This window comes from Numenius arquata, chromosome 9 (assembly GCF_964106895.1).
Source record: "Numenius arquata chromosome 9, bNumArq3.hap1.1, whole genome shotgun sequence".
In the NCBI taxonomy this organism is placed as follows: domain Eukaryota; kingdom Metazoa; phylum Chordata; class Aves; order Charadriiformes; family Scolopacidae; genus Numenius; species Numenius arquata.
Genome location: NC_133584.1, coordinates 28,007,697 through 28,023,031, shown reverse-complemented (window position 1 = coordinate 28,023,031; position 15,335 = coordinate 28,007,697). Strand labels below are relative to the sequence as shown.

Genomic DNA, 15,335 nt, shown 5'->3' with positions numbered 1-15,335 from the left:
TGCGTGGTCCCTGCAGGTGACATTTTGCTGCATGAATTAACTACTCCTAAGGAGGAGGGCTTTCAGGGACCACTAATTAAAATTCCCCTAACGATCTACCGCATGCCCCAAGGGGTAGGCTGTGTTGCATAACCTCGTTAATATTAACAAGGCCTTCACGTAGCAAAGCCAGCCATGGTTCACCTGGCCATCAATGCCGGCATGGTTGGGATTGCCCCATGTTCTGCCCCAGGCGTGCCAGTGGGTGCTGGAGCCTGTGAGGTTTTGTCATAGAATGGTTTGGGTTGGAAGGGACTTTAAAGACCATCCAGTTCCACCCCCCCCTGCCCTGGGCAGGGACACCTCCCACCAGACCAGGTTGCTCAAAGCCCCCTCCAACCTGGCCTTGAACCCCTCCAGGGATGGGGCAGCCACAGCTTCTCTGGGCAACCTGTTTCTTCTCCATTTCCTACAAAATGCTCTATATAATGTCTCAGACAACGCAACCAAGGCTTCAGCAGGATGATAGTACGGTAAAACCACTGCGTTAGGCAACCTGAGAATCCAGCCCTGAAGATTTATTTCTTCTCTTCAGTTCTTACTTGCATTTGCCTAGGATGGATCCTCAGCTGGTGTAAAAAGGAGAAAAAGTATTTTGACTTCCACACTGCAATGTAATTCAACATCAGCTGATGCGACAGAGCTGCCGGCAAAAGCCATCTTCATCACCCACAAGGGAAATGTTGGTTTTCCTTCACTAGGAGTGAGATTTTGCCCACTGGGTGATGAAAACATTGGCCTCAAGGGGCTGTCATAGAGGCAGCAGCTAGCACCACCCAGCAGAGCATCGAGCTGAAGGCGGTCACCAGCACCATTTCCACTCTGCTGTGAAGAAAACAACTCCACCAGTGCTGGTAGAGCTGGGTCTCAGAAAGTGTGATGGGCTTTCATTTTCCAGGCCAGAAGGCAGTGTGTTTGCTGTCCCAGCTCACAGTTGCTGGATCAAGCTGTTGCATGGTCCATTTGTCTGCAATCCTCAGCCTTTGGTAGGGAAATCCTTCTTTGTTTCCTTCTCCACCACCACCTTGGGGCCTTCCTCACCCTCCTGAACTCCTTGAGGCTTCTTTGCTCCCTGCAAGCCTAAATGTGCCCTGGGTGCCAGCACCCCTCTGCATCCCTCTGCTCCCCTGCCAATTAAGGAGGCTGCAAACTTTGGGAGATGCCTTACTATGAAGTAGAGAGGCACCAGGAGACCCAGACTTTGCTCATGACCTACTCGAGCAGCTTCCCCACCTCCTCCAGATCCTTCCCAAAAGCAGCCATCACCTCCCTCCCTTTCTCAGCTTCTCCTCTCGCCAAAAATGTGATCTTTTGGGACTCATGCCAAGCCGCAGCAGCTCGCTTAGGCGGCTGCAGGAGAAACTTCCCACCCCCCCCACCCCCACCCCCAATGGAGGACCTTTGCTGAGGTCAGCCGTGGTTCCTGCCATCAGCCCTGCGGTGCTAGAAGTCCTGAGAGCAAACAACAGGCAGGAGAGAGAAGGGAGAGGAGGCTGGACCTCATCTGCAGAGGAGCCGCCACGTAACCCAGCAAGAGCCTCGGAAATGTTTCTCGCCTGAGCTCATCTGCAAAAATGGGTCTGCCCGTCCCCCCCCTTCTACCAACACAGCCATTGCCTGGAGAGTCGAGCCACGGGGCAGAAAAAGGCAAATACTCACTTGTTGCCAGAGACAGACAAACTGAAGAGGGGGGAGGAGGGCAGGAGTGGAGGGGTGATGAAGGTGGGTGGTAAGAGGTGGCTGGGAGCAGTCAGGGGGCCCGTCCAAAGCCGAGAAGGAAACAGGGAGGACTTTCTGAGCTGTAACTCTACACTCCTCCCCTGCATCCTCACCGCCCGGGAAAGTTAAAGTCATAGAGGAAAAGCAGCTCCCGATGCCGTAGGCAGGAAAAACCTGCTGTGGCGGAGCAGGGAGCAAAGCTAAACCAGTGTGGACGGCACTGGGGCGTGAAACTCATGGCCCCGGGCTGAGCCACGAGAGTTTTGCCCTGGGAAAGGGGGTGGCAAATATTCCCCCATGCCACGTTGCCGCTCTGGCAACCCGCAGCACTCAGTTTGGCACTGCCTGCCCTTATAGCCCTGCAGCTCGACCAGCTTCAGCAGCTACTGGGGGGGACACGCAGGGCTGGAAGGAGGCTCGAGCCCCGTGCCCGAACACAGCACGAAGTGCACATAAAACCCGGCTTTCTTTTCCCGATTAATCCCAGTTGCGATTTCCCTCTGCAGAAACCGGGCTGCCGATTGCAGCATGCTCATTAGCGGCTGTGTTTGCAGGAGATAGCATTGTGCAGATGGCAAACATTCGATGACGGGCAACCGATCCGCCCCCGCCTTTCTGCTCCCGAGTTAAAAACAGCTGTTCAGACAGATTCCGAGAATATTTGCAAAGCTGGGCTTCTTTTCAGGGGGTTGGGTGGGTTGGCATTACCCTGGGAAAAAAAAGTAAATGCAAGGGGATGCATTGCCCTCTGGCAGAAAAAATGTCTCTGGGTGCCCTGCTGGGGTTAAATGGGGTTTTCTTTTCTTGCTCTGTCCCCTTCCGGATGATGGCTGGCTGGCTCCAAAAATGGAGCAGCCCCAGGGGGAGTTCAGAGAGGATGGTGGTGAGACCCTGGCCCAGGTTACCCAGAGAAGCTGTGGCTGCCCCATCCCTGGAGGGGTTCAAGGCCAGGTTGGAGGGGGCTTTGAGCAACCTGGTCTGGTGGGAGGTGTCCCTGCCCATGAAAATGATCTTCAAGGTCCCTTCCAACTCCAACATTCTATGGTTCCATGATGACTCTATGTGGGAGGTCGTGGCCCACGGGAATGGCAGGTCCTGGGTGCTGGCAGCAGCAAACCCTGCAAGAACCAGAACCTTCAGGGTGAGTAGGATGCAAGAGTGAGGGAAAGAAACCAAAAAAACGCAACATGGAAACCCGAAATGGAGATAAAAAGTCAAAAATAGATGGCACAGCTGGACAAAGGTGACCAGGGCCTTTCTAGAGCTGCTGCACCTCATTTGCAGAGTAGTTTAGGTGAATTTATTTCAAAGGTATTTGGGAGCCCTGGAGGGGTGTTCCCATCATTTCTTGGTGCCTCAGCTCCTCCTCTCCAGGGAAAGTGTGACTCTGCAGCCAGAAGTGACCTCTGAGGATGGGGCAGTGCAGCCCCTTCCTGTAAGGAGCCAAAGTAGAAGTGCAGGAGCACAAATATTTGAAAAATGGGATTCATTTTCCAGGGGTATGCAGGGGAAAGCAAGCTCAGAGGAGTGGTGGTTTATTAACCATTTTATTTTCACTTGCACTGATAAAGTCCCTCTCAAAAACGTAGGGTGTAAAGTTCATGTGACAAAAACACAGATTAATGAAAATACAGGGGTTTGGGCTTCTCTTCATTAGCAATTACTGTCATCCACCCTCTGCTATACATTTGCATTACACTTGCCTCAGAGGCCTCAGCCCAGTCCAAAGCCCGTTGTGTCTGCAATTTTTCTGACATGGGTAGCTGCCAATATTGCCAAGAGGTGCATCTGAAATTCCTCCCAGGAGACCATGCATCTCTTTCAGAACTTTTCCCTTGGAAAAGCTCACTAGTAAGGCCCACAAGTCCTTTCGATTCAGGACGGTTTAGTTCATGAGCACCTTTATAGGAAACAGAACTGAAGCAAAGGTGTCCTTAGTGTCACTGGAGGCTACATCCGATGGATACCCACCACCATTCTGCACATGCTCCTTAGTGTCCCAAGGAAGTAGGGATGATGGTTATGAAAAGGTCTGTCTTTCTCCTACAAAGCCAGTTACTGACACCAACGGTGATTGTGTTTTGGCCCCAGGACGGGAAGGATCACCCCCCTCCTCCTTACTCTGTGTCATGCCACATCCTCAGTGTGTGTGAAATCCCTCAGCTTTGCATTTTTAATCAGGTCCTCGTATGTGGTGGGACAGTAGGCTTTGTACAGTTTTTCAGCCAGCGTATTGCTGCCCGCGACCACGGCTTTCCGGTTGTGGTTCATGAAGTTCCACAAGTGCAGCGCGTAGGAATGGTTGAAATTGGGGCTTTTGTCCCACACCTGGTAGTACCGGCCCCAGGCCGGGTACGGTATGGGGTAGAAACGCTGGGGATTGAGGAAGGAGATGTTCTGGCAGCTGTGGTCCTCAGTGCCTTTGAAATCTGTGAGATTGCAGATGGTTTTGAGCATCCTTGTCATTAAAAAGGGCCCCTGGTTGCCCCAGATGTTTCCATTGTACTTGAGAACAAAGTTCTCCATGCAGTCCCAAATAAATTTGTGGTGGGCAGGGAAGCCAAAGATCCCGTTGCTGGAGAACCGTGACTTCTGTGCCGCTAAGAAGCTTTCCTCAGGGATGGGCCTGATGGAGATGACATCTGTGTCCATGTAGATGCCCCCATACTTCCAAATGAGTGCCAGTCGGCTGGCATCAGAGCTGACGTGGACCCAGTTCTTCTCCTGCTCTGGTACTACCTGCAGAGTTGGAAAGGCGAGACAGTGATGCCACCGGCAGAGAACAGACCACATCCATCCATTGGGCTGCTAATGGCACCATAAAACTCCACCTGCGTGCCTGCAAATGTCACTGCCCGCCTTTTCTTCCTCCAGCTATTGAGTTTTATTGGAATAAGATAAGGGGGGCAGTGCAGAGCAATGCGTTGTTAATATAAATGAACGCAGGAACATTTCACGGGTGTTTTGATGGAACCTACAATGTTAAATCAATGACACCATGAATCATTGCCTGCTATTTCAGTGGGACACAACCCACTTAACACACTCCCTGATCACTCCCAGCTCTTTGAAACAGGCTGGAAGGGTTTTCATTGACATTTGTGGTATTTGGAGTAACTTTTTCCTCAGAAGGAAGACTTTGGAGGAAATACGCCTGCCCTGCACAGAGACAGAACCAAACGAGTTTGACAAAAGTGACTTGCAAGCAGTTTGCCAGGAACTTCTCTCCAGGGTGGACCTTGCAAGATGCCACCTTGGTTTTGCATATTGCTGTTACAAAATCTGAAATAGCCCCCACATCTTATCTGTTGCAGGCTCTGTTGGTGTGTGGCAACATTAACAGGCACTCAGGCAGCACGTTTTGTTCAACCAGTTTCTGTTGAGAAAGCTTATTAAGCGATGTTGTATCAAAACACATGTATGCGATCTATTTTTACCAATGTTCCATTTGCCAAAAAATCTGATTCTCCAGATAGGGGGGAAAAATTCTGATTATGTGTTCAATAAACAGATAGATGAATACACTGCAAAACACGGCCAAAATGAATCTATTCCGAACCAAAAAAATAAAAGTGACTGTTTTCACATAGCCAGCCCTGCGTTCCTCCATTCGTTTTAAGCCTACTTGAGACCTCCCCCCCCCTTATTTATAACTATTTTCCTATTTCCCTATTTTCCCCTTATTATAATGCTCACCTGGTTGTACCACTGGAGCAGAGGGGTCTCCTGGAAGACAGTTTCCATCTGCAGAGGAAAAATGAAGACATTCTTCATAGAAGACAAAAGGGAGAAGGCTGCATAGCTGGAGTTCATGTCCAACGCCGTGTCATTTGTGAGTCCCTTCATGAAGAGGATGATGGGCCGGTCCTGGTAAATCCTGGCAGCAGACTCCACAGAGCAGGACACCAGCGGGGGCGGCTCCAGGCGCTCCGTCGTCTCCAGAAAGATGATACTTTTGCCGAGGTTCAAGACTTGCTCAGGTGTCAGGAAGTGTTTGGACATAGGCACATAGGAGAAGCAGCCGGACAGCAGGGAGATCTCGTACAAAATGCCCGAGACAAAGAAGAAGCAGAGGCATATATGGATTTTTTTCAACATTCTTGTTCTCCCTGGGCGTTTGGTGTCATGCCTTAGACATGGACGCTAAGGAAAGACAAGGAACAGCAAAAATATGTGCCAGTGTTATTACTTAGCAGGACCGGGAAATAGTAGGAGGATGTGGCTTTGAGCAGCGTAGCATGAAGGCAGTTTGGTGAAGCTCATGCCTTTCCCCCAGGACAAGTCTGACAAGATGTCCATGGTGCAGAGGGCTCTGCCCTGGGGGGTGAAGTGCTGGGGTCCCACCTCCTCACCCCCAGGCAGGCAGGCGGAGGTCTTGGAGAAGGGACATGCAGCTGCATCTCATGACACAGCTACACAGTCATTGGGTTGGCAAGAGATGGAAAGACCAAGGCAGAGAGCAGGGAGAGCACAGCAAGAAGCATCATGTCACCCCATGCCATGGCAAGGACTCCCAAGCCCACCCTTGGGGTCCAAACTGTTCCCAAACACTGTGGCATCATGCCAACATGGCCTTGTCCACAAGCAGGAGATGTCCAGGGGATCTGAGGAGCAAACCCAGTGAATTAGGTGGCCAAGGGGGCTGTGAGTCCCAGCGAGGGGAAGGTCCTGATTACAGTTTGGGATGTGTCAGCAAAAGCTAAAATCATCAGCATGTAGGCACCGAAGCCTTTTTCCTAATTCACCCCTTCTGCTCACACCTCAGCCCCAAAGGCATGAGGGACTTGGGTCCTTCAGGGATGGGGGCTGCAGAAGGACTGGAGAGAGACAGATGTAAGGATAGAAAATGGATGGGTTTGTACAAGTGAAGAACCAGCACCTACCTGGATTATAGTTCTGACAAATCTACATTTCCAGCTTGTTTGTTTGCCACCACGGTGGCAAGCAGGCTCCCTTAAAGCCCAGCTCCCTGGTAAAGACACCCAAACTGTCTGGAGCATGCAAAGGGATTTGTGAAGACAGGAGACTGATGCACGGAGGAAAACTGGCTCTGCTGCAGGCTGAATCTCAGTCCCAGAAACAGTCTGGGGCTGATAGAACCCACCTAAAAGGACAAAGAAGGGATAGGTTTCAGGTGAGACCCATCTCACACCTACTTCAGCCCACCCCAGCTCCTCGTTCCTGGTCTTGCCACGACATGAGCCTGTACAGCACCGGGGAATTCCTGCCAGTGAGAGGCAAGGTGGAATCTTATCTGCATTGTCCTGTTTGACAGGCTCATGACGCAAGGAAATTCCCTCCTGAAATGCCACCTGAGCAGCCCACATTTGCTCTGCAGAGACCACGAGCCAGGGTCCAATGGACGGGAGACGCCTTGAATGACAACCCAATGTCCAAGTGACCCCTGGAAGTGTTTAAATCTTGATTAATTAAAGGGAATGGGAGGAAATATGGCTCTGTGTGCTCGGTTAATTAATGAGACACATTACCATGTCACCCAGCCAGAATATAGATAAGTTTGCAGCGTAGCAAAGCCTGTGGAAATTCCCCTGCAAGCGCTGGGCACGCGCTTGAAGCTGTAGCAGCTCCCGATCCATTTCTCAGAGCTAGATCTCATCGAATTAAATATTAAAGCAGTGACTGCTCCCAACAGTACAGCCTTCCGTGCCGCACAGCAAATTTTGTTGCTTTCCATTGCCGCTGCACACAGTTTCTCATTACACCCTGGATTCCCACGACACGGTGGAAGAAGATGCCAGGCGTGGAAGTGGGTGACGATGCTATAGCCACCAGGCACCAATGTGCTGGACGAAACCAGCAGGTCTGCAGCCTGCAGAGGAGGAAACCATTCCATAATTCTATGAATGCTCCTGTTTTTGGTTATTATTATTATTATTTTTCCTTTCGTTTTCCCACTTTCTCTGGTTGCCCCAGCACTCTGCAGAGGAGCCCCCGCTGTGAGCGGCAGCACCCCATGCCCAGGGCCTCCCTGCAGATAACGAGTTTGGACGGAAGGCAGGGAAGGGAGAGCAAATACAAGAGGTTTGGAAATTACTTTCTCCCAAGCCTGCCCATAAAGCAGCCTGTGCTGCAGAGCCCTGCAGCCCCCGCAATGCCCAGGTGCAGCGTGAACCGCATGCAGCCCCACACGAGAGGGCTCAGGAAACGCCAGCCGAAGCAAGATTCAAACAAACTACATTACTCAAACTACAAAACTTCCTTCCACGTTCCCCCTCCTGCCTCTTCCTCAGATGCATTCTTCTGACTTACTCCAGCCATGTGGAAATAAAGCAGAAAGAAAAAGTTGCCTCCTAGCAGCTCCCTCACCAATCTCAGCTTGGCCAGATTTTCAGGCTTTTTCTTTGGTTTTTTTCCCCAGCCCCAGCTCTGACCTAACCCCTGCCTGCTGCTGTTTCTCTGCTGCTCCACTGCAGTCCAGGGACTGGAGCTCCCTCCTTGCAATTTTTTTAAATCTTGATGCTACTCCCTTTGCTCGAAGGAGAAAACTCGGGCTTTGCTTTGATTAGAATTGGGACCATCAGGACATTCCCATTACCGGATTAATATTTCTTCTTTGATGGCCTAAAGATCCGATGTCTCGGATCTTTACGAGCAGCCTAGCAAAGCCGTGCTCGCAATAGCCGTTCAAATTTAAAATAGTCCGGGAGGCATTTTATTTGCAAATTGTGGAGAGAGAATAAGTAGACACTCCAACAGATACTGTCTCTGTGTATGACATTGTGAAGAGAAACGTGAATCTTCATCGTCTCATTCTGGGAAATTGTTTTGCTTGGTTGGTTTTCCAAAACCCCTCTGTGGCGAGTTATGAATTCTCATCACATTTGACCTGGAGGCTGCTGTTATCAAAATGTTCACTTCCCTGCTCAAGTTAAAAGGACTGCAGAACCAAAATGTTAAAAATAAATCCCAGCCATTGAATAGATTACCCTGCTGAGTGGGCTGCTTTTCTGGATGCAGCAGACGGCATGCTGGCTTGATGGCCCATCTTGTAAAGATATTTCTTTTCTCCGGGCAATTTCAGTATTTCAAGTGCAGGATGAAAACGGGTGGGAGACTACAAGAGAGATTACTAGGAATGTGTGATAATTCCACCGAGGTGTCCGCCAGACACGTGTGGTGGGGAGGGACAGTGGGATGTTTTTTTAAGTAAATGCCACCAAAGGGAGGGAGGAAATCTATGCACATCCCAGCCTGACCCCATGGCAAGCGCTGAGGTCCCTGCAGGGACAGCCTGGGCAGAGGAATCCCCTCCCAGGGCAGCACACTGCGCACAACCGGCTCCACTGGGCTGCAAAACGTGGGCTCAGCTTGCACAAGGACTAAGTATTCTCCAAAAAGGATTTTTTTAAAATAATAATAAAAAAAAAAAATAACAGCGGCTGCAGCTTTCATTTTGCACAGCCCTTTAGTTCAGATTGGGTTTGAGTTTCAGACTGCCTGAAGTGAGTCACCTGCATTAGCACGGAATCACGGAATTGTCAGAGTTGGAAGGGACCTCTAGAGATCATCTCGTCCAACTCCCCTGCTAAAGCAGGGTTGCCCAGAGCACATCACTCAGGACTGCATCCAGGCGGGGCTTGAAGATCTCCAGAGAAGGGGACTCCACACCCTCCCTGGGCAGCCTGTTCCAGGGCTCTGGCACCCTCACCGGAAAGAAGTTTTCCCTCCTATTTGAATGGAACTTCCCATGTTCCAACTTGTGCCCGTTGCCCCTCGTCCTGTCACTGGGAACCACTGAAAAGAGTCCGGCTCCATCCTCCTTCAACCCACCCTTGAGATACTTGGAAGCATTGATAAGGTCTCCCCTCAGCCTTCTCTTCTCCAGGCTAAAGAGTCCCAGCTCTCTCAGCCTTTCCTCATCAGGGAGATGCTCCAATCCCTTCATCATCTTTGTTGCCCTATGAATTATGAATTACGGTTTATGCTCCACAGGTAAATAATACACATAGCACAGTCCTCCAGCAATGCCAAACTCCGCTCACTGAATTCCTCATCCCCACAGCTCCTGGGTGTCCCCCGGGAGTCAAAAGAGAGACTCTCATCCTCTTGTCTGTCCCCAAAACTGCGCCTTTCCTCCGTGAACCAGTGGGTTTTGCATTTGGGTCTGCAGCCATCCCACTGGGTGATGATCACTATTTCTCCTGGCAGGAAATAACCCCGAGGCAGTCCCCGTTTGGGACACACATGGCATGGCTTGAACCTACACCAGTTTACTTTCACCTCTTTACAGAATCTGCTCGAGTAAATTACAGCTACTCTCAAGTCAGCATACACGCACACACAATCCTTCCAGATTTAACACCAGGCACATTTGGAAACCTCTTGCAGATGAAAAACCTGTAGAAGAATACATCCTATTCATTGCGGGCTGTAATTAACGCAGCCTTCCCAACCTCCAGCAAGGCACGCCAGCAAAGGGGCTTCTTACCGCACCACTTCTCACCTGCTTTGGCATTCTACAACATGACATGTTTATACAGATAAAACAAAACTCACCTCTTGGCTGCAAAAAGCAGGCAAAGCATGCAGTCTGTTGGGAAGTAAAGCCGAGCAGAACCACGCTGGAAGGTATCCGCAGTTGGTGGTGAGCCCTTTGCCTGTGCCAGAGGAGCTGCACTGCCTCTCGACTATCTTCTGCCCTGCCAGGGCTTGGAGCAGCCTCATGGCTTGCTCTCCACCAGCTCTGGTGTTTGCATTCTTGCTGCACTGAGATAAGGCTGATGAAGGAGCTAGGGCTGTGCTTTCAGAGGCGCAGGCACACAGGAGCGCCCAGCGCGAGGTCCTTCGGGCAACCAAACCTATGAGGGTCAGGAGAGATGTGTGGGACTGAGTGGGTGCCAAAAGGCACACCATTTGCACCTTTTGGGGGTGGTTTACATCATTTAAGCCCTTTCTCTTCATATCTAGAACAGCATTTATGGAGGCTACTTTGCACCATAGCATAGATCTCTTTGCCCTATAGCAAAGAACAACTTTGCTGGCGTGGCACTGATACTCTAATACTTCCAAAGAAGGCAACAACAGGGCCTCCAACACAATCACATACAAATAACACCACACATCCTGAACTGGCTGCCTGACAAGCTCTGACTCCTGCCCAGCTCCCCGTTAAAGATCAGGGAGGTTTGATCCATCAGAGTTTCTGCTCGTCCCTGCAACCTGTCCCCAGGAGGATGCCCTGAGGGGTACAGGAGCACCATCAGGTGCCCCCAGGGTTGGGATCATAGAATTGCCTAGGTTGGAAGGGACCTTTCAGATCATCTAGTCCAACCGTCAACCTAACACTGACAAAAACCATCACTAAACCATGTCCCTAAGCACTAGGGAGATGACCCACCTCAGGTTGGAAGAATCCCCTAGAACCTTCCTGGCCCTTCATAAGGGGTATGAACTTCAGTGGCTGTTCAGTGCTGGGACAGCAGAAGCTGTAAGGAAGAGATGGAGCTGTAGCACCCAAGAGAACTCCGCAGAACATCCCTCCTGCATTCCTGCCCTGTGCTGGACCAGTGCCTTCAGCCCATGCAAGGAGACCAGAGCACCCCACTGGGATGCAAACCCCCAGCTCCCCATCACCCACAGCAATCAGGCTCTGTGCAGCTCCTCTCCTGCACCTTTTTCCCTTCTCCTCCTGATTTTTGTCAAGGCTGTATATCCACGGCTGGAAGCTTTGGACAGCTGATGGGTGCCAACAGTCCCACACATCATGTACATGGCAAAACCACTCATTTACCACCCAGAAAACCACCTCTCTCCACCAATGGCAATGACTGAGTTTTTATAAGGCACCAAAAAGTGCTCCACTCATCCCCTCCATGGCTTGTGGTAGCAGCAAAAAAACCCAGCCCGCCTGCTCTGAAAAAACTTAGCTACTGAATATGCCAGGGTGTGCCCACTTGCTCCTGGCCAGCTCGGGGGCACCCCACCTCGCCCCATGGCAGGGTGCAAAGGGCAAGCCCCCGGCTTTGTTTGTGTTCCTGCATACGTGCTTCCTGCTGCGGAGAGCTGGCGGAGGATGCTAATGCTGCCGCAGAGCAAACAGTGCCCACGGAAAACAGTCGAGATAGTCAGGGCTTAATCAGCAGATAGCGCCCTGGGTGAAAATGCAAGGAGGGCTCCAGCTCCAAAGAAGTCCCTCGGGGAATGACGTAGGTGAGGAGCACTCGTGCCCCGACACACCTCTCTGCGAGAAACCCTCTCCTTCAGCAAACACTCGCCCAGGTCCATCGTTCACAGTTTGACCTGCAAGGAAATAGGATGGCCAATGTCCAGCTCCAAAGCCAGGAGCTCCTCAAGGGATGAACATGTCCATCCGTCCGTCCCTCCCTCCCTTCCCAGTGCACATACACAGTGTCTGCTGAGCCTACAGGATGGGGGCATGCATGGGAACCGATGGCAGCTGTTATTAAAAGTTTCAGCCCAGTTTTTATCTTGCACAAGGTGAAAGCACCCTCCTCCTGCACCAGCTCCCCCCGCTGCCTCCATGTGCCACCGAGCCCCTTGCCCTGGAGTTAGGAGGGGAATTTTCTGCGCAACCCAGTCCCGTAGAAGGGGCAGTGTAAGGCTGTAGCCCGGAGCAGACCCTCTCACCAGCATATAGGGGAGATGATGAAACTATGAGCCAAAATGCCCAGGCTCAAAGGGAGAGGGCTGCGCATGAATACAGGCTGCCCACAGCCCCAGCTGCTTGGTGGGAGCTTTTGGGAAAGCACTTTAAGGCAGAAATGGGGTTATATATCTTCGAGGACTCTTCTGTTGACCTCTGCACCTCCAGAGGTCGAGCCCCAGGACTGGCTGGGCTCTGATCTTCTAAACGAGCATCTTTGCCTCAGAAAAGTGCTTTTGAGGGCTGGACTCATGCTGTCTCTTCATATGTCAGACACACTGAGGCAAACCTCCTTGTACCTTCTCAGCCCCCTACCTGTATGCTGTGAGCTGCCAGCATCTCACCAGGACTCTTCCCCCTTCTCCTGCCCCATGGTGCAATGGGCCAGATGCACTGCAATGGCTTTGCCTGTACCCCACCAAGCCGACAGGTGAGTTTAGGTCCCACAAAGCCTGCTGGAAAGGGAGCAGGGGAGGGGACAAGCAGGCTCACACACATGGGTAAGCCCAGTCTGCATGGAGCTGGGGGCTGCGCTGGTGGATGGGGCACTGCCAAGATACTTGGACTGAGACCAGTGTGTGCTCCACACCCACGCAAAAGAAATTAAATACAGGGATTAGCCAAAAGGGCAGGGGTAATGGTTTTGAACTGGAAGAGGGCAGATCTAGATGAGATCTGGGGAAGAAATTCTTTGCTGTGAGGGTGGTGAGAGCCTGGCCCAGGTTGCCCAGAGAAGCTGTGGCTGCCCCATCCCTGGAGGGGTTCAAGGCCAGGTTGGAGGGGGCTTGGAGCAAAGTGGTCTGGTGGGAGGTGTCCCTGCCCAGGGCAGGGGGTGGCACTGGATGGTCTTTAAGGTCCCTTCCAACCCAAACCATTCTATGATTCTATGAAAATCCCGGTGCTGCTCTGCATTGCCCTCTGGAGGACCCTGGTTTTTTCTTCACTGCATGGGGAGCCCAGAAAAATGGGAGTCTGCATGCAGAGCCTGTGTCAGGTCTCCCTGCATCCCCAAGGGCTTGGTGGCCTGGCCAAGGGAGGTGAAAATCACACCCCAGTGTCACATAAGCGGTCTGCAGCAGACTGAGGTCCTGGCTCCCAGCAAGGTGACCAGTGACAAAGCCGTGTTTTCCCTTCACCTCTCCACCCTGCTGCACATCCAACAAGTGCAGAGCACCATTTCAGTCTTGAACACCATGGTTATAGGGCAAGTGTTGCACCAGCCTTGGCCCATGGTGTGCCTGCTCAGGTTTGGTCCACCTGCAACGCTGGCTGCTTCTAGCAGCACATCCAGTGCCTCAGGCTGCAGATGTTCAACCGCTTTGCCTGATGCTCTGCAGCAGGGACAGTGCTCACTGGGACAGCCTGGCTTTCTGCTCTAGAGCCCACCCAAACCATCATCTTCTCAATAGCAGAGACCCTGTGGAGATTTCTCTTTATCCTGAATAACCTTAGAGACAGCAACCCTACCCTTGCTCCAGTCAGAGATGAGGTTTGTTTTATACCCAAGCTTGGGAATCTGCTTCAGTTTTGCTCCATGAAAGGATGAACATATCTGCTCTGGAGATCTCCTCCAGAAATGGAGGTGCATCAATGTGGCTGCTCGAGGGTGCTCCAGCAATGGCCGAGCACTGCTCTCCATGAGCCCAACCAGCTGCTGGTCTGAATTTGGCCCCAGTAACATTCAAAAGGATTTCTTACCCATTCTTACCTCGTGACCATCCATAATCATCCTGGTGGCCCTCCACAAAGTCCTCTCTGGTTTTCTAATGTTTTTCTTATACTGTGGGCCCAAAGCTGGACTCAGTAGCCAGCTATGGCCTCCTATGTGCCAAGACAAGGGGAGTAAACCCTTCCTCACCTCATGGTGCTCAGTGTTGAGTAAGATCTCTGGAAGACCAGCCTGAAAGCTCACAAATGCAGGTCAAAACATGCCTGGATTTGCTCCCTTTGTACACTAATCCTTTTAGGCATCCTGCTTGCTGTTGTTAACTGCCAGCATGTATATCTTTTGGCATTTACTGAAAGCTTGTGTCTTTTTTTATAATTATGTTGATCTGGTAGAAAATTTATTTGCTCCTTTTGAGCTTTCTTAGTTATTTTACCAGAAATCAATAGCTGTCGCTTGGGAAACAATAAAACACTTATACTTTACATGCATATGGGCAGAAGAGAAGCTCATACCACTCTCTTATAAACAGAGGGACCCAGGGTTAGACCTTTTAAATGCGAGCTCGTGGGTCGATTCAGAGGAAGGCAGGGCCATAGGCACTAATGCACGGAGGAAAAAATATCAGAGGAAGGAATGCAAGGAGCTGAATTGTGCCAGGTTACAAGCAATTGTAAAGCAATATATTTGGGCTTAAAGGTTTCCATATTTGTACTGCTAACACTCGCAATGTCCATACAGCTTTAGAGATAAAGCAAGCATAACGACAAAAAAGGCAGCCACCGTATCTGCAATATGAGAAGAGTTTACTTTTACATGCCTAATTTTACTTTGTCAAGCGTTTTGCAACTTCCCAGCTTGTGACAGCATCACGCTCTGCAAACACCTGTGCATTATTATAGCCTCCCTCCGCTTCAGTTTAGTCACCCTTTGTGATATTAATTTATACATCATGATACCAGGACTTTGGGGAACTAGCTGATTTTTTAAGTGGTTTGTGCATTGGGCAGCCTTTGCTTTTTTACGAGGGGTTGTTAACTGAAGACACGATGCTGTATATAGAGGGAGATGGTTTAGTTGGGGGTGCTTCTAAACCTGCCTTTCCATCAGGAAGGCTTTTTGTGCTGGTATATCAGAGCGCAAACACCATCAGACCTTGGGGCCCCACTTGGCAAAAAACAATTTCTAAAAATCTCCTCCCTTTAGAAACAGTTCTGTTACCTGTGACCGGAGCCAGTGTAAACTACCAGTTTACTTGGCTAAAGATTGTATTTCAGCTACCGAGAG

The 15,335-nt window shown here is 50.8% G+C and overlaps 1 protein-coding gene across 1 annotated transcript; it reads right to left on the bottom strand.

Moving 5' to 3' along the window:
- Positions 1 to 3,885: 3,885 nt before the first annotated feature.
- On the bottom strand, positions 3,886 to 6,758 carry A4GNT (alpha-1,4-N-acetylglucosaminyltransferase). The gene is made up of 3 exons (XM_074153614.1): positions 6,642 to 6,758; positions 5,455 to 5,901; positions 3,886 to 4,497 (listed from the first exon to the last, which is right to left on the bottom strand). Exons 1-3 carry the CDS (start codon positions 6,756 to 6,758, stop codon positions 3,886 to 3,888), a joined length of 1,176 nt encoding a protein of 391 aa, XP_074009715.1.
- Positions 6,759 to 15,335: the final 8,577 nt, after the last annotated feature.